Source organism: Salmo salar, chromosome 11, assembly GCF_965601325.2.
Source record: "Salmo salar chromosome 11, fSalSal1, whole genome shotgun sequence".
NCBI lineage: Eukaryota > Metazoa > Chordata > Actinopteri > Salmoniformes > Salmonidae > Salmo > Salmo salar.
The window spans coordinates 86,890,493-86,910,723 of NC_138301.1; the positions used below are offsets into that span (position 1 = coordinate 86,890,493).

General features: G+C 42.5%; 1 protein-coding gene across 1 annotated transcript in view; it reads right to left on the minus strand.

Moving 5' to 3' along the window:
- LOC106563053 (GDNF family receptor alpha-2) overlaps positions 1-20,231 on the minus strand; it is an 89,634-nt gene that overhangs the window by 53,216 nt on the left and 16,187 nt on the right. Inside the window, exon 3 of the mRNA XM_014128270.3 lies at positions 644-721. Coding sequence (XP_013983745.1) covers positions 644-721 — 78 coding nt within the window. The remainder of the gene's footprint in view (positions 1-643; positions 722-20,231) is intronic.

Sequence of the window (20,231 nt, forward strand, 5' to 3'; positions counted from 1 at the left end):
CACACACACACACACACACACACACACACACACACACACACACATTCAGAAAATAGCTTCTGTTCATTCATCTCAATCAACAGGGGAGATTTGTATTCTAAGTAGCCCCTCCGTATCAGAAACAGACTCACATACACCAACCCTGTTACCTTAACAGATATAGCAACAAGGTATCATGGTCTAACTTCAGTATTCAACATTTGTCCAAGGTGGGGATAAACATTACATTTCGACGGTTAGGTTTAGGCATTCATTCTGACTGGTTAAGGTAAGGGTTAAGGTTTGCGATAGTGTTAAAACAGAACAAATAAAAACTAGTGCCTAACACTGAGATTGAACCCAGGGTTGGGTTAAATGCAGAAGACACATTTCAGTTAAATGCATTCAGTTATACAACTGACTAGGTATCCCACTTTCCCTTTCCTTTCCCTGGAGCCAGTGTGCAGTTAAAGGTCTTCCTCTATCTTAAATCCACAACGCCCTAGCAAGCCAGGAGCCTACTAGATGGTAATAGGTGCTCAGGTTGCCCCTAGTGGACGGTAATTGAAGGCATCTCCCAGCGTCCTGGGGGACAGGACAAACGTTGAATACTGAAGTCGATCTGGTGTGACCTGCCTGGACACACACACACATCCAGTGGTACCTGAGATGATGGAGGCATGTCTAAACTCTTCTGAGAATTCGTGGAGCTCATAGGGCGACAGCTCATAGAAGTCCTCCCCTGGAACACAAAAAAAACATGAGTGAGTGTGAGAGAGCGAGCGTGTGTGTGTTACACAGAAACAGAGGTATTAGGAGCTTTTTAGCATTGGGATTGAACCCAGGACAGCAGCCATTAAACCGTTCTTAGAACATAAAATCAAAACGCAAAGACATATACCATTTCATTTTCAATTCCAGCAACAATGTTGCCTTACTTTTAATAGTTGACTACACATTATCAAGCATTCACACTAGACCTGACAAAGCACATTAAATTCTGCTGGTGACTCGCTACTTTGATGTTTGTGCGCGTGTGTGTGTGTGTGTGTGTGTGTGTGTGTGTGTGTGTGTGTGTGTGTGTGTAGGGGGTATGGTACCTTAGAGGTTTAGTGAAGCAGGTGACAAGGCTCCATGTTTATGTATGAGGCTCTGAAGCAAGGTTTCTGTATGTAAGACTGATTCCACCTGCAGTTACACATACAGCTACTGACTCAACCTCCCCCTCCCCTCGTCTCTCCTCCCATCTCTTTTCTACTCCATCAAATCCATATCCTCTCCTCTCCTATCCTGTCTTCTCTATCATCCCCTCTCCTCACCTTTCTCCTCCACCTCTTCCTCTCCTACAACCCTCCCATCTCACCTGACCGGCATGTGTGTGGTCAGCTTTATTGCAATCCTCCAACCTCACCTTGCCAATTCCTTTAAGGCTCAGCTCACCAATGCCATTGCTCATCAGAGAGCTAATCCACCAACCCCTGGCCTCCTCATTGCTACACTCCATTCCAAAACACACACACACACACACACACCCCTTGAGGAGACTTCATTGAGGGGGCGTTCAGATTACAGGTGGGTAATTTATGTAAAGTCGCTGTTTCGCTTCCAACACACTACCTCTGATTACATGTATGAGTCTCTCTCTCTCTCTCTCTCTCTCTCTCTCTCTCTCTCTATTTCTCTGTGCTCTTAAATATTGCTCAGGAGAGAGCTGATATTATTAGCTGACCACCTGCCTGGCTAACATCAAAACGCTCACTCAAAACCCCTCATGATGACAGGAAGTGGGTAACGAAAACACCAATGCTCACAAAGCTAATCTGGCCCTATAGTTATGGAAACACTATAAACATGGACATCACAATTGTTATGAGGTTAGCCTCCGCCACATCCCTGGGTATTACATTCCTGGTCTACGCATTTATACGTCTCCAAGTCAATGTTATTTTAGTTCAGGTCTACATTAGGTGAATGTAAGTTCAATTCTAGTTCAAATTAATTCAATGTTAGTTCAAAGTTAAAATGCTTCACATTACAGTGGCTCAGTTTGCTAGAAGAAGAAATACACAATCCGCATGTACGTGTCTTTGTGTGTGCGTGTTGGTGTTTGTGCGTGTAGAGCAGTGGCTCCCAACCTTTTTTGGTCTACAAGCCATCAGACTGCTGAACACTTGAACTGGACTGACCACCTGCACTGACTGCACCATAGCACACATGCACTCACACACCCACACTGATATACACACATACACACACACACGCTCATATACATACAGTGCCTTCAGAAAGTATTCATACCCCTTGACTTATTCCACATATTGTTGTTACAGCCTGAATTCAAAATGGATTAAATATTTTTTTCTCTCACACATCTACACACAATACCCCTTAATGACAAAGTAAAAACATGTTTTTATACATTTTTGCAAATTTATTGAAAATGAAATACAAACATATGTATTTACATAAGTATTCATACCCCTGAGTCAATACGTTCAAATCACCTTTGGTAGCGATTACAGCTGTGAGTCTTTCTGGGTAAGTCTATAAGAGCTTTGCACACCTGGATTATACAATATGTCCATTATTATTTTTTAAATTCTTCAAGCTCATTGCTAGATAACCATTTTCAAATCTTGCCAAGCAGATTTAAGTCAAAACTGTAACTTGGCCACTCAAGAACATTCAATGTCTTCTTGGTAAACAACTCCAGTGTCAAATCAAATCAAGTCTGGGTAGCCATTTGATTTGATGTTCAGGAATTTTATGGCTTGGGGGTAGAAGCTGTGTAGAAGCCTCTTGGACCTAGACTTGGCGCTCCGTTACCGCTTACCGTGCGGTAGCAGAGAGAACAGTCTATGATTAGTGTGGCTGGAGTCTTTGAGAATTTTTAGGGCCTTGCTCTGACACCGCCTGGTATAGAGGTCCTGGATGGCAGGAAGCTTGGCCCCAGTGACGTACTGGGCCATACACATTACCCTCTGTAGTGCCTTGTAGATTTGGCCAGGTGTTTTAGGTTAATGTCCTGCTGAAAGGTGAATTTACCTCCCAGTGTCTGGTGTAAGGCAGACTGAACCTGGTTTTCCTCTAGGATTTTGCCTGTGCTTACCTCCATTCTGTTACTTTTTTATCCTGGAAAACTCCCCAGTCCTTAATGATTACAAGCATTCCCATAACATGATGCAGCCACCGCTATGCTTGACAATATGGAGTGTGGTTCTCAATAATGTGTTGTATTGGATTTGCCCCAAACATAACACTTTGTATTCAGGACAAAAAGTTAATTGCTTTGCCACATTTTTTGCAGTATTAGTTTTGTGCCTTGTTGCAAACATGATTCATGATTTGGAATATTTTTATTCTGTACAGGCTTCCTTATTTTCACTCTGTCAGATACTGTAGGTTAGTATTGTGGCGTAACTACAATGTTGTTGATCCATCCTCAGTTTTCTCCTACCCCAGCCATTAAACTGTTTTAGAGTCACCATTGACCACATGGTGAAATACCTGAGTGGTTTCCTTCCTCTCCGTCAACTGAGTTAAGAAGGATGCCTGTATCTTTGCATTGACTGGGTGTATTGATACACCATCTAAAGCGTAATTAATAACTTCACCATGCTTAAATGGATATTCAATGTCATTTTTTAAAACATTTTTTACCCATCTACCAATAGCTGCCTTTTAGGCTGTAACACAACAAAATGTAGAAAAAGTCAACAGGTGTGAATACTTTCTGAAGGCACTGTACACACACACACATTTAAACTCATGCTACACACACATCACGACTGCTACCAGACTCTTATTATGATTGCTAAATACTGCACAATTTAAACACTAGCCTCCAATCCCCCTTCTTCAAAACACGTGTAAATATTGTACTGTACATTGTGCCTTTTTATGCTAAAATGTTTATTCTATTATACTGAGCCATTTACTTTATGTTCATATTATCTTTTATTTCTTATTGCAAGAAGGAACCTACAAGTAAGCATTTTGTTGGACAGTGTATACCATACGGTATACTAGTATAACTTGAAACTTGAAGCTACTGTACCACCAACTGAATTTTGCTCTGCCCGGTGTACCCCAGAAGTACCCCCTCATGTGCATTGTACCAGTAGGCCTATGGTCTCATTAGTCTTCTCAAGTCTTAGTACCGATGATTGGGAACCACTGGTGTAGTGTGTGTGTGTGTGTGTGTGTGTGTGTGTGTGTGTGTGTGTGTGTGTGTGTGTGTGTGGGGGGGGGGGGGGGGGGGGGGGGGGGGGGTGTTATTGCATGCGTGTTGTGGAGTAAGCTGAATTTGAGGAGTGAGAAACTGCTTTAGCTGCATTCCTCTCTCAAGCCCTCCTCTCATCTTTCATTCCTCCTCCTCATCCCCTTTTTAATTATTACTGAGGGAGAGGAGGGAGGGATGTAGATTTGTTTTGTTTATCCTGTAATGAGTGAAACAGTAAACTGCCTCAACAGCCTGAACACTGATCCACGCAGACCTAGCAGAATTGTGAATAATTCGTTTTAATTACCCTACTCTGTCTGTCTGAGTGTGCATGTGTGTTCCTGTGTGTGTGAGCCTGTGTATGTGTGTGTGTAAGTGTGCGCATGTGTGTTTGTGGGTGGAACACACTAATGAGCGAACTGTGAGTTCTTCTCTTGCGTATGTAGTTCATTCATTTTTCACAAGGGTCTTTCTGCTCTAGTTCAGCTGCATACTTAGCACTAAATCACTGTTTCTCAACTCTCTCCTGAGGCACCACCACCCAGTGCACAGTTTTGTTCTAGCCCTACACAGACTCTAAATCACCAGCGACACACACACACACACACACATACATATGCATTTTCTAACACAATATTTTTCTGCCTACTCGGTTTTTGGATTCGCTTAATCATTCATCTCATGAGTCACACAAGCTGTTTCTTTTTACTTGACTGTACGTGTGTGTGTGTGTGTGTGTTTCATGCCAGAAAATGAAGTGAGTAAACAGAGAACAACAGTGCCATTCCTCAGTGGAACAGCACTAAGCTCCCTCATTAGTCTGAATGGCAAATTAGTTATTTATTATCCCGAATGCTACGTACCCCAGTGATTAGCTTGTAGGCTAAATACCTGAGTCAATGCTAAATGAGTAATCCATTAGTCTGAATTATCCTTGTTGATGTGTTAGCCTGCATGCTAAATACCTGAGTCAATACTAGAAACCTGAGAGATTAGCTTGATCGCCAAATACCTGAGTGCCTGAATGCTACATGGCGGAGTCATTAGAGTGAAAGCTGATTTATTAGCTTGGATGCTAACTGTTGGCATCACTAGGCTGCTCTTCGTTCCCCAATGTGTTGCAGAGAACAATACCTGATGAATCCTGCTCTGCTGTGTTCCTTTCAGCCGTTGTGTGTGTGTGTGTCTGCGCGCGTGTGTGTGCGTGTGTGATGGATAAGCCACAGTCCCGTCAGTTTAATAAGCACAACACGAAGAACCGACAAACAAGGGCTGTGATTAACAGCCAATGATAGCCAACCCTGATTAACCAATCTGTTTGGGACTGGCTGCTGATAAAAAAATATATATATTTGTGACCATATCTTTTTCTTGTTGGGGAGAGGGGGAGGGGCTACAGGCACAATACACAAGTTTATATAATTTCATAGTTCACATCCACCAGTTGGGTGCCACTCTAAAAGAAGAAGGAAAACTTTTTTTTAAGTACACAAATACAAAGCATTGATCACCATGATCATACCACAGAGAAAAAAGTAACAATACATTTAGACTCCATTTTTTTTTTTAAGATACTGTGACCAACATATGCATATCTGTATTCCCAGTCATGTGAAATCCATAGATTAAAAGGGCCTAATTTATTTATTTAATATACACTGCTCAAAAAAATAAAGGGAACACTTAAACAACACAATGTAACTCAAAGTCAATCACACTCTGTGAAATCAAACTGTCCACTTAGGAAGCAACACTGATTGACAATACATTTCACATGCTGTTGTGCAAATGGAATAGACAACAGGTGGAAATTATAGGCAATTAGCAAGACACCCCCAATAAATGAGTGGTTCTGCAGGTGGTAACCACAGACCACTTCTCAGTTCCTATGCTTCCTGGCTGATGTTTTGGTCACTTTTGAATGCTGGCGGTGCTTTCACTCTAGTGGTAGCATGAGACGGAGTCTACAACCCACACAAGTGGCTCAGGTAGTGCAGCTCATCAAGGATGGCACATCAATGCGAGCTGTGGCAAGAAGGTTTGCTGTGTCTGTCAGCGTAGTGTCCAGAGCATGGAGGCGCTACCAGGAGACAGGCCAGTACATCAGGAGACATGGAGGAGGCCGTAGGAGGGCAACAACCCAGCAGCAGGACCGCTACCTCTGCCTTTGTGCAAGGAGGAGCAGGAGAAGCACTGCCAGAGCCCTGCAAAATGACCTCCAGCAGGCCACAAATGTGCATGTGTCTGCTCAAACGGTCAGAAACAGACACCATGAGGGTGGTATGAGGGCCCGACGTCCACAGGTGGGGGTTGTGCTTACAGCCCAACACCGTGCAGGACGTTTGGCATTTGCCAGAGAACAACAAGATTGGCAAATTCGCCGCTGGCACCCTGTGCTCTTCACAGATGAAAGCAGGTTCACACTGAGCACGTGACAGACGTGACAGAGTCTGGAGACACCGTGGAGAACGTTCTGCTGCCTGCAACAGCCTCCAGCATGACCGGTTTGGCGGTGGGTCAGTCATGGTGTGGGGTGGCATTTCTTTGGGGGGCCGCTCAGCCCTCGATGTGCTCGCCAGAGGTAGCCTGACTGCCATTAGGTACCGAGATGAGATCCTCAGACCACTTGTGAGACCATATGCTGGTGCGGTTGGCCCTGGGTTCCTCCTAATGCAAGACAATGCTAGACCTCATGTGGCTGGAGTGTGTCAGCAGTTCCTGCAAGAGGAAGGCATTGATGCTATGGACTGGCCTGCCCGTTCCCCAGACCTGAATCCAATTGAGAACATCTGGGAAATCATGTCTCGCTCCATCCACCAACGCCACGTTGTACCACAGACTGTCTAGGAGTTGGCGGATGCTTTAGTCCAGGTCTGGCAGGAGATCCCTCAGGAGACCATCCGCCACCTCATCAGGAGCATGCCCAGGCGTTGTAGGGAGGTCATACAGGCACGTGGAGGCCACACACTACTGAGCCTCATTTTGACTTGTTTTAAGGACATTACATCAAAGTTGGATCAGCCTGTAGTGTGGTTTTCCACTTTAATTTTGAGTGTGACTCCAAATCCAGACCTCCATGGGTTGATAAATTGGATTTCCATTGATTATTTTTGTGTGATTTTGTTGTCAGCACATTCAACTATGTAAAGAAAAAAGTATTTAATAAGATTATTTCTTTCATTCAGATCTAGGATGTGTTGTTTAAGTGTTCCCTTTATTTTTTTGAGCAGTATATTTAAATTGACTGATATCCTTATATGATTTAACTCATGCATGTTGCGTTTATATTTTTGTTTAGTGTAGGTAGTTTATTTGTATGTGTTCGGCTTTAGCTGAGAAGTGTATTTGTCCAGGCCGCAATTGTTTCTTTACTAGCACCATTCATTCTAGCTGTCGAAAATTCTAATGTTTTAACTTCTAGTACACTAGCTATATCCACCGGTGAATTGGGAGAGAGTGAGATGATTTCCATCTGAGAGCCAAAATCGTTTTTTTTTGCCGCAGTTCTGCCTGCCAGCAGTAATCATCTCTCATTTATTGAGAGATTCAAGGAGCGATCATCGTTAAGTAACATAGAAGATGCAAAGCACTGAATATTTACATTCACACACTTATCCCAGAAGCATTTAACTGCAGGGCACTCCTACATCATATGAAGGAATGTGCCTACCTGATTTAGGGGACACAGTGAACAGTTGGGAGTTGAGGCCAATTTCGTCATGAAACATTTCCTTGGTGTTAAACACAGGCTGTGATTTTTTTTAAATGCATAAGTTGATGGTTCAGATTTGGGGATGCCAATGTCATATTTTTCCATATTCCAGTTAAAGGGTTGTTCAGATTCACTTAGATCTGTGGCCATACTTTTTTAAATGGCTAGCTCAGAAAATGAGCTTTCCAAAAGTGGTTTATATATTATAGAGATTAGTCCTTTTGGAAGCCCAGATCATTTATTTGCTGTTTAAATGCCATCATTGGATGGTTTGGTAGTGGAGTTTCCCAAGAGACTCTATAGGCCACCATAGCTGACCTAAGTTGTAAATATAGAATATATACCTGCCTCCATCCTAGCCTTTTCCTAAATAAGTCTATATAAGACACTGCCATTGTTAGAATCTTAATATTGCCCTCTTCACGACTGTCTTGGTGTGTTTGGTCCATGATAGTTTGTTGGTGATTATGGACACCATGGAACTTGAAGCTCTCAACCTGGTCCACTACAGCCCCTTTGAGGAGAATGGGGGCATGCTCGGTCCTCCTTTTCCTGTAGTCCACAATCATCTCCTTTGTCTTGATCATGTTCAGGGAGAGGTTGTTATCCTGGCACCACACGGCCAGGTCTCTGACCTCCTCCCTATAGGCTGTCTCATCATTGTTGGTGATCAGGCCTACCGCTGTTGTGTCGTCGGCAAACTTAATGATGGTGTTGGAGTAGTACATGGCCATGCAGTCATGAATGAACAAGGAGTACAGGAGAGGACTCAGCATGCACCCCAGAGGGTCCCCCGTGTTGAGGATCAGCGTGGCAGATATGCTGTTACCTACCCTTACCATCTGGGTGTGGCCCGTAAGGAAGTCCAGGATCCAGTTGCATAGCGAGGTGTTTAGTCCCAGGGTCCTTAGCTTAGTGATGAGCTTTGAGGGCACTATGGTGTTGAACGCTGAGCTGTAGTCAATGAATAGCATTCTCACATAGGTGTTTCTTTTGTCCAGGTGGGAAGGGCAGTGTGGAGTGCAATAGAGATTGAATCATATGTGGATGTGTTGGGGCGGTATGCAAATTGGAGTTGGTCTAGGGTTTCTGGGATAATAGTGTTGATGTGAGTCATGACCAGCCTTTCAAACCTCATGGCTATAGATGTTAGTGCTAGGGGTCGGTAATGATTTAGGCAGGTTACCTTAGTGTTTTTGGGCACAGGGACTATGGTGGTCTGCTTGAAACAGTTTGGTATTACAGACTGTCAGGAACAGGTTGAAAATGTCAGTGAAGACACTTGCCAGTTGGTCAGCGCATGCTCAGAGTACACGTCCTGGTAATCCGTCTGGCCCTGCAGCCTTGTGAATGTTGACCTGTTTAACCTCTTGACGTTACCCTAGGATAGGGGGCGCCACAGCGCATTTTGGAAAAAATGTGTGCCCATTTTCAACGGCCTACTAATCAAACTCAGAAGCTAGGATATGCATATAATTAATACCTGTGGATAGAAAACAACCTAAAGTTTCTAAAACTGTTTGAATGGTGTCTGTGAGTATAACAGAGCTCATATGGCAGTCAAAACCCCGAGACCGATTGAACCAGGAAGTGGAATTCTGAATTGTGGACTCAACTTCACGTCGTTGCCTATTATTCACACCGTGAGATATCGTTCATTGAGCACTTCCTATTGCTTCCACAAGATGTCCCCAGTCTTTACAAAGTGTTTTGAGCCTTCTACTGTCGAAACTCAGTGAATGAGACGCGTTGGAAATTGGTCACAGGGGGAGGGCCATCACCATTATGACGCCGGCGGCCCTGTCTACCCCCACCTTTGGAAACGTTTTGAAACACAATACAATCGTCCCCCTCGAATCTTATTGGCTCTCTTGTTGAAACAGGCCCTGAAGATTTATGTTATACAACGTTTGACATGTTTGAACGAACCTAAATGGGAAAAAAATGTTTTATTTCGAAACGGCTGTCCCGCGGCCGGCAGAGCATTTGGATACAGCATTCAGACGCGCTAACAACAGCAAGCTAATGGCACATAAAGGATGGACTTTTTCGACCGAAAATACATCTGTTGTGGACCTGGGATTCCTGGAAGTGCTTTCTGATGAAGACAACTAAAGGTAAGCGATTATTGACAATATTATACAAGATTAGATGTGATATGCGATTGTTCCAAGATGGCGCCGAGCTCGGTTTACTAGCTCATTTTCTGAGTATCGCATCCCCTTTTATCGCTAAGTGTGATTACCCAGTGAAGTTATTTTTAAATCTGGTATGACAGGTGCTTTCAAGAGATATTCATCTATAAATCTTAGAATGACAATATTACATTTTAAAAATGTTTTCGAATAGTAATTCAGTAAATTGTAGCACTGTTTCCCTGGATGCATTTGACAGGAAAATAGTTAGTCAACGTCAGACGCCGATGTAAAATGCTGTTTTCATATATAAATATGAACTTTATTGAACAAAAGAATGCATGCATTGTGTAACATGATGTCCTAGGTGTGTCATCTGATGAAGTTTGTAAAAGGTTAGTGCTGCATTTAGCAGTTTTTGGGTTATTTGTGATGCATGTGGTTGGTCGGAAAATGGCTATGTTGCTGCTTTTACGATGGACTCCTCTAACATAATCTAATGATTTGCTTTTCCTGTAAAACCTTTTTGAAATCGGACGACGTGGGTCGATTCAGGAGAGGTGTATCTATAAAACGATATGAGACAATCCTATATTTGAAAAAATATATATATTAAATTTCGTTATGCTAATGTCGCTAGGAGTTTTCCCTGGATTTTGATCCGCATACGGGACGGGACGCTGGAGAGGTTTTAAAGGTCTTATCACATTGGCTACGGAGAGCTTGATCACCGTGTCGTCCGGAACAGTTGATGCTCACGTGTGCTTCAGTGTTGCTTGCCTCGATGCGAGCGTAGAAGTAATTTAGCTCATCTGGTAGGCTCGTGTCACTGGGAAGCTCATGGCTGTGCTTCCCTTTGTAGTCTGTAATAGTTTGCAAGCCCTGCCTCATCAAACGAGCGTCGGAGCTGGTGTAGTACGATTCAATCTTAGCCCTGTATTGATGCTTTGCCTGTTTAATGGTTCGTCAGAGTGCATAGCGGGATTTCTTACAAGCGTCCGTGTTAGAGTTCCGCTCCTTGAAAGTGGCAGCTCTACCCTTTAGCTCAGTGCGGATGTTGCCTGTAATCCATGGCTTCTGGTTTGGGTATGTACATACAGTCACTGTGGGGACAACGTCATTAATGCACTTATTGATGAAGCCAGTGACTGATGTGATGTACTCCTCAATGACATCGGAAGAATCCCGGAACATATTCCAGTCTGTGCGAGCAAAACAGCCCTGTACCGTCATCTGACCACTTCTTTATTGACTGAGTCACTGGTGCTTCCTGCTTCAGATTTTGCTTGGGAGCAGGAATCAGGAAGATCGAATTATGGTCAGATTTTCCAAATGGAGGGCGAGGGAGAGCTTTGTACGAGTCGCTGTGTGTGGAGTAAAGGTGATCTAGAGTTTTTTTCCCCTCTGGTTTCACATTTTAACATGTTGGTTGAAATTAGGTATAAGTTTCACTGCATTAAAGTCCCCAGCCACTAGGAGTGCCGCCTCTGGATAAGCGTTTTCCTGTTTGCTTATGGCCTTATACAACTCATTGAGTGCGGTTTTAGTGCCAGCATCAGTTTGTGGTGGTAAATAGACAGCTACGAAACATATAGATGAAAACTCTCATGGTAAATATCTACAGCTTATATTGAGATACTCTACTTCAGGCCAGCAAAACCTTGGGACTTCCTTACTATTAGATTTCGTGCACCAGCTGTTGTTTACAAATATACACAGACCGCCACCCCTTGTCTTACTGTTCTATCTTTCCGATGCAGCGTATGTTATTTATGTCGTCTTTCAGCCATGACTCCATGAAACATAAGATATTACAGTTTTTAATGTCCCGTTGGTACAGTGGTTCTTCCTTTAAAAGTTGTGGTGTACTGCAGCACAACTTGCGGGGTGCCGCAGAATTCTATGGCACATTATTTAAGTGTCAGCCATTGTTGCCTGAATAATGCAATTTACCACAATCTGCCACCATCCATCACAAATGGTTGTGGCATTAGCTCAAAACTTTTAAAGGAAGAACCACTGTAGGATATTCATAATCGTAGCTCCTGTATTTTGTTATCCAATGATTGTATGTTGGCTAATAGGACTGATGGTAGAGGCAGATTACCCACTCGGCATGGGATCCATACAAGGCACCCCGACCTACATCCCCGTCTCTTTCTCATGTGAATCACAGGGATTTGGGCCTTGTCGGGTGTCTGAAGTAAATCCTTTGCGCCCGACTTGTTAAAGAAAAATCTTTGTCCAGTACGAAGTGAGTAATCACTGTCCTGATACCTTTTCGGTCATAAGAGATGGTGGCAGAAACATTATGTACAAAATAAGTTACAAATAATGCAAAAGAACACACACAATAGCACAATTGGTTAGGAGACCATAAAACGGCAGCCATCTCCTCCGGCACAATTATAATGTTCTGTCTTGACTTTGGAGCGAGTAGTTGCCACCTGGTATGAAAAAAGTGTTTATTGAGAACACTCTAATGTCGTTACCAACTTTTCCAATTCTGATATCTTCTTTAATTGTGATTTTTTTCAGCCCAGATGCAAATGCAGTTGTATTGTTTTTAATAAAACCTTTAATAGCGTCACACAAAATCCAAGGATCATCGACAGAATTAATTCAATTCTGTTTTTCGAATTGTTCACAGAAAGTAGGATATTGTAGTAAAGAAACATTAAAGTGCCATCTTGTGGCTCTTTTATGATATTCTGAAGTGTAGCTGGCAGTAGTAGGCATGATGATCAGATAGGCTCATGTCAAATGTCTATTTTTTTATTAAAGAAAACAGAGGAGTAGATAGTATGAAAATGATTCGGGATAATGTTTTTTGCCTGTTTGAATAGAAACAGTACTCTTTTGCTTTAGAGTTAAGAGCTCGGAAGTAATCAGAGAGTATGTGTTGGAGACCATTGGTTGCCTGTGAATTGTAGTTGGTCTTAGTGGATTTGTCCCGCATGTCCAGCATGGCATTCATGTCTGTTCCAATAACCAGTTGGAATTCAGTTAATTCTAACAATAAGCTGTTCAGATAAAAAAAAAACACGTAAGCTCATATGAATGTGTCCTTTTGGAGCAGGAGTGTTTCTTGGAGCATTGCTATATCAATATGTTTTCTTGATGGAATATCAAGACAGCTGGAACGTTTGATAGGACTATCAAGGCCTTTCAAGTTCCATTTGAGAATAGCTAGTGTTGCCATTGTTTATCTACAATGTAATTGTTATCTTTAGTGTTGATAAGCCCATGGGTGTAAAATATAAGCAGGGCCAACACAACCATTGGTTGCTTCCCACCGAGAAGACCCTGTCTATAAACCATTCCCCCACCTCCCCTTCCCCGTCCCCCCTTCCCCAGCCCCCCTCCTCCCTAGGCCTCAGCTCTCCCTCCTTGGTTCCCCTCCCCTTGCACTATAATTACAGGGTTGTAGCATAACATACGGAATCTCTGAAGAAGCATATTTTTGGTCTTAAGACATACAGTACCAGTCAAAAGTTTGGACACACCTACTCATTCAAGGGTTTTTCTTTCTTTTTACTATTTTCTACAATGTAGAATAGTAGTAAAGATGTCAAAAGTATGAAATAACACATATGGAATCATGTAGTAACCAAAAAAGTGTTAAACAAATCTAAATATATTTTATATTTGAGATTCTTCAAAGGAGTCACCCTTTGCCTTGATGACAGCTTTGCACACAGTTGGCATTCTAATTTAATGTAATAATTTCTACACCAGTAATAATATTGGCAATAATCTTTTGAAATGCGAGAAATAAGACATTTTCTCTGTAGTAATGGTAAAAACGGTCACGAATCTGCACTCAATTTATTCTCTGTGGCACTCAGAGGCTGCATTGTAGCTTACCTAAAAGCCATCATCACAACAATTATTATCTGGGTGATTTTTTTCTCGGTTGCACAGCAAGATATTTATGAGCAATTTAGAACAGACGGAAATGTCTCGTGTCAACTTGAGCTAGCTAACTACACTACATGCAGTGATGCCAATTTAGCCATTTTGGTGCTAGATTAAGCAACTTTTCAGACTACCCTGGCAACTTCTTTTCAAACAGCACCTAGCAACAAATTTAGCTACTTTAAAACATTTATTTTGAACTTTTAGCAACTTTTGAAAAGTGACTCAAACGCTAAAATGCACGCATTTTCCCTCTAAATGACACAAAAACGATTTTCTCTGTCACACACTCAGTCACAACACCCGTGCCTAGCTTCAAAAGTGCATTGTGAGTGACGTCAGCAGTAGGCGCTCAGCTCGTGCACAGGCAGCAGCAGGCCAGCAGCAATTTCAGCAAATTGCAAATCGTTGTTGGCTGACTGCAGCATCAGTAGTATGCGTTCGATGAGATGAACCCAATGAATATAGTTGGTCACAAATGTTTGATCTTGAACAGAACTTACAACATCAATCAACATGTCTCAATCAAAATTGTACGGCCAGAAGTACAGAAAAGAGTGGGAGTCTGTACCTGAATTTAAAGGGTGATTTGCAGTACGCACAGTATGCCCATCAATCATCCCCAATTACTGGCTTCAGCCACCCTTTAAATTCAGGTACAGACTCCCACTCTTTTCTGTACTTCTGGCCGTACAATTTTGATTGAGACATGTTGATTGATGTTGTAAAATGTATGACATCAAAAAACATTGTGCTACAGCAAAGTATATAAATAAATTAAAACTGTACAACCCCGCAACGCAGTCTACATTGCCACAGTTGGTTAAGAAAGTGGATAACTGCAAAAGCACAGAAGCTACTATGGCCAATGCGGAGCATTGTTCGCTGCTAGCATGCGACCATTTAGGTACGGCTTGCAAAGCTGCCTTTTCAGATTCTGTGGCAGCACCAACTTCCAAATGCACAGCACCAAGTGGTTAGGGGAGTACTGGCTCCTTATTTTCTCAAAAGGGTAACATCAGATGTGGGGATGAGAAGTTCAGTCTCCTTTTGGATGAGTCCACTGATGTCAGTGTCTCGAAATACCTGGGTGTGGGGATTTGGTATTTCAGTGCTAAAAGAAGAACCGTTGTGTCCACATTTCTCGGTTAAGTTGAATTGGAGGGGGGCGATGACAGATCAATAGCAAAGGTGGTAGTTGAGTTTCTTGAGAAGTGTAACCTTAAAAAAGAGAATATCCAGGGTATTGGCACTGATAATGCGTCCGTGATGACTGGGGTGCACAACGGGGTGCACAGGATTTTAAAGGAAGAATGTGCATTGATCAATTTGTTACTCATCAACTGTGTGTTCCATTCTTTACAATTGGCTGTCAGTGCAGCATCCAAAGAAACCATCCCTAGGAGTGCTGAGTACTTAATCAGGGACTCTACAACTGGTTTTCGATTTCCACAAAACGGCGAGAGGCATACGAATTGTGGCCAAAAACCACTGCAGATCACCAAAGTGTGTGCCACATGTTGGCTATCGATTGAGCCTGTGGTAACTCGTGTATTGAGCCAGTGGGAAGAACTGAAACTCCACTTTGAGTTGACCAAGGCCAGTGAGCATTGCTACATCGCGGATGTGCGCCATGCCATGTACATGGACAAGACCAACTATGTCTACCTGACATTCTTTAAATCAATCCTGTCCAACGTACAAGTTGCAGTGAAGTCATTTGAGGGAGATCAAAAAGATCCTGTCAAGCTTTTGGACAATCTGGTACACCTCTTAACATCAATTTGCAGCAGGGTAGTCAACCCTATGGCAAAAACTGATGTCCTGAAAGATGCCATTGATGGACATCTCAGTCCATCACCATACCTTGGGTACCTTTTCGACAGCACGGTGTACCAACTCCGTCTTGCGCCAGCGGACGAAAAGGTCATTTGGAGACAGTGCATCAACTACATTGTTGCTTTAAGCAAGGAGCTGCAAGCAAGGCTCCCAGACAACCTTGAGGCCTTGCGAAACATGGCCTTGTTCAGTGTTAAGGAAACGCTAAAGCACAGTAAAGGCACCACTGAAATTATTAAGTAGCTGAGCTACTGGGGTACCAGCCCCAAACAATTGATAAAATTGTTTCCCAATGGAGAAACATCCATCTGTTTAAGTGGGACTCAACTGAAAATACAGTCGAGTTTTGGAGTGAAGTGAATAACTACACTGACTTTTCCGGGTCAAATCCATTTGAAGAACTGTGCAAAGCTACACTCGCTGCCCTCTCCTTGCCACACTCAAATGCGGAGGTTGAACGGCTGTTCAGCCAAATGAGTGTGGTCAAGTCAAAGTTAAGAAATAGAATGTCACTGCACACTCTCAACTCCATACTCCTGGTGCGGTATGGACTGAAGCTGGCTGTTACCAGCATAAACTACCAAGTGAAGTTCTGCAGCAGTTTGGCACCACAGCAACATACAGCTTTAAGGCCCCTCCATCCTCGCCTGCTGGTTCCAGCTCCGTGACAATGCAGTTGGACAGTGAAGATGAAGAGGATTTCCGTTGATTTATCATATTTACAGTACGTATGCAAGGAGTGGACTTTCTGGAACTGGCGGAGACACACAGCTGATGGTGGCAGTGTGCACTGAAGTGTGAGCGAGAACAGTGGCAATATCTGGAGTAAACCATTGAGCAGCTAGCCAGCCAAGCAGCACAATAACCTGGAGAGAGCTGGAGAGAGATGCCTAGCGCACACATCATTATTGGAGTTAAGTTGCTTGTTCAATAAGATAGCATGTATACCTTGTTATTAGCTTGTACCTATAATTGTTGATAAGTTAGGTAGCATGTTAACTAACTACCAATACACTGCTTAAAACTATAATTGTTCAGAATGTGTAGGTTTACTAGTTAAAAATGTGTAATTGCTCAAAAATTCAATGTGTTGTGTTTTAAAAAAAAATCTGATCATATAGAATGTATTGTGTTACTTTTACAAATAAAAATATGTGATACTAAACAAACAAATCTAAACTAACAAATGTCTAATCATATTTTTTGGCCGAGATGGCCAGTCAATTTGAGTAACGTTATTGTGTATTCTACGAAATGACGCAGTTTTACGTTAATACGTAAATACGTCATCATGCAATGACATCACAACATAATTTTGCAACAAATCGACTTGCCTCTAGAAACTTCCCCTGAAAATGAGTTGGCAACACTGACTACATGACCAAAAGTATTTGGACACCAGTTCGTGGAACATCCCATTCCAAAATCACGGGCATAAATATGGAGTTTGTGCCCCCTTTGCTGCTATAACATCCTCCACTCTTCTGGGAAGGATTTTCACGAGATGTTGGAACACTGCTGCGGGGACTTGCGTCCATTCAGCCACAAGAGCATTACTGAGGTCGGGCAGCGTTCCGATTCATCCCAAAGGCGTTCGATGGGGTTGAGGTCAAGGTTCTGTGCAGGCCAGTCAATTTCTTCCATAATGATTTTTACAAACCATTTCTTTATGGACCTCGCTTTGTGCACGGGGGCATTGTCATGCCGAAACAGGAAAGGGCCTTCCCCAAACAGTTGCCACAAAGTGGAAGCACAAAATTGTCTAGAATGTCATTGTATGCTGTAGCGTTAAGATTTCCCTTCACTGGAACTAAGGGGCCTAGCCCAAACCATAAAAAACAGCCCCAGACCATTATGCCTCCTCCACCAAACTTTACAGTTGGCACTATGCATTGGGGCAGGTAGTGTTCTCCTGGCATCTGCCAAACCCAGATTGAAGCATGATTCATCACTCCAGAGAATGCATTTCCAATGGTCCAGAGTCCAATGGCAGAGAGCTTTACACCACTCCAGCCTATGCTTGGCATTGCAAATGGTGATCTTAGGCTTGTGTGCGGCTGCTCGGCCATGGAAACACATTTCATGAAGCTCCCAACAAACAGTTATTGTGCTAACGTTGCATCCAGAGGCAGTTTCGAACTCGGTAGTGAGTGTTGCAACCGAAGACAGACAACTGTTTCAAGCTACGCGCTTCAGCACTCGGCGTTCCCGTTCTGTGAGCTTGTGTGGCCTAGCAGGTCACGGCTGAGCCGTTGTTGCTCCTTGACGTTTCCACTTCACAATAACAGCACTTACAGTTGACCGGGTCAGTTCTAGCAGGGCAAAAATCTGACGAACTGACTTGTTGGAAAGGTGGCATCCTATGACGGTTCCACATTGAAAGTCACTGAGCTCTTCAGTAAGGCCAATCTACTGCCAATGTTTGTCTATGGAGATTGCATGACTGTGTGCTTGATTGTATACACCTGTCAGCAGCAGGTGTGGCTGAAATAGCCAAATCCACTAATTTGAAGGGGTGTCCACATACTTTTGTATATATAGTGTAGCTAGCTAGCTAAGTTAGCTAAGAAAACATGTAGTAATTCAACGTTGGCTAGCAATAAAGACACTTATGAACAAGTCAAGGTACCTACCCAGCAGCTTTGAATCTACAGTAGGCTTAAGCTATTACTGTAAAGAAATACAGTATGTTAGAGTAATTTTTACAGGAGGCATCCAATTACAGTTTATAACAGTATTTTCCATCATTTTACCCATATGCAGTGCTATCTACAGCATTAATTCTGTAAAACACATGTACAGTATTTTACTGTGCATTCTACAATGTTTTCCTGTTGAGATTACAGAAAAGTCTTACTGTGCAGGAATCAACAGGAAGAAGAACAAGCTAAAAAGCAATTGTGTAGTATTATACAATGGGTGGGTCTAATCCTGAATGCTGATTGATTAAAACCACATTCCAGCCGGTGTCTATTCCACAATTAGCCACTGGCTAAATCTATGGTGTTAAAATGCCTATTTACTCTGTTCCATCTGACTGCTCAATACACTGTCTCATCAGCCCAGCCAGGCAATTTATAAACTTGATCTCTGATATAAAAGGCATCTAGACATTGTGTCACATTTCTTTTAGACTAACATTTCGTTTTCAACAGCGGAGATTTGTATAAACCTTGCTGTCTGTCTCTCCGAACTTTGCAACATTGTTTCAATATTCCAATTCGATCTCCAGCTGTCCCATAGTAATGAACGTGTTCGGAGTCGGGATGAGACAGACAGGCAGGCAGTGTTTCTAAATCATGAATCAGCTGGCATCATTTTCTTGGATATACAGTATATAAAGAATTGTCAATTGAAAAAAGTTCAAATGAAACCAAGTGCAGCTAGTTTGCAGTCTTTCAAGCTTTAGTTTGATGTGATTGTATTAGCTGTGTTGTTGGCTAACAATAGTGTCCTGACGAATGAGCACATTTTCTATGTCAGGCAAAATCGCGGCACATCAGCTCATTGTTATGGATGTATCCAAATAAATGTCACTAGAAAACAGCTTAGACAAATGCAGCTACTTTGCCGTTATTTTGTCCGCGCTTTTTGACAAGACTGCAAGTTAGCCGTAGATGGCTAGCTAGCAAGCAAGGGATAAGAACGTTGTCAGCCAGAACGGCAATGGAAAATTTAGAATGAATGACTGGGTCGCATCCATAGATACAGAATAAAGGCTGAACTTCTGGGTCGTGTCTCTAGTAACCGAACCGATAGAACGAACGACCGACCAGCCGGCTTGGGTAGCAACCTTAGATTTGTGTTGGGACTATATCTCATGGAAGGATTAGATAGTATGAATAAATTAATAAAAATAATGTTTTTAATGAAAATATGTCAATCATTATTTAAATATGTTGGTAAACCCTTCTATAAAAGTTACAATTCCCTCGAAACTGGTGTTTGCTCGACTTCGTCTTGGGCCTAACAATACCCGTGCCAATATATCTTCCAAACATCGGCTTCTCTGACATTATCACTTCCAGTAAGTAGCCCACATTGGTATGGTCATCTCTCCTCGCCAATAGTAAAAAATAAATACAAAATTAAACCAAAAATTGTCGGGGATAGCTATCGACTTATTGTCATATTTAGCCCAAATGGATTTAATATGCTGTAGCCACACACGAAAGCAGTCCCAGTACCTATGACACTCCCAGTGTTCAGTAATTGACATGGTGTCATCACTATGTAAATGTCCTGGACCATAGGAAATATAATTATAACAAGTCCAATACTCAGCAATAATAGTAATATTGCTCCTTGTACCCAAACATTAGGTGGTGTCCTCATCATTGTCTTATGCTGAGGGCAACATCATAGCCATACGCTAGGCTGCGTGATTGTGCATGGTTTGCATAGCTGAATAATGAGCTAGTTATGT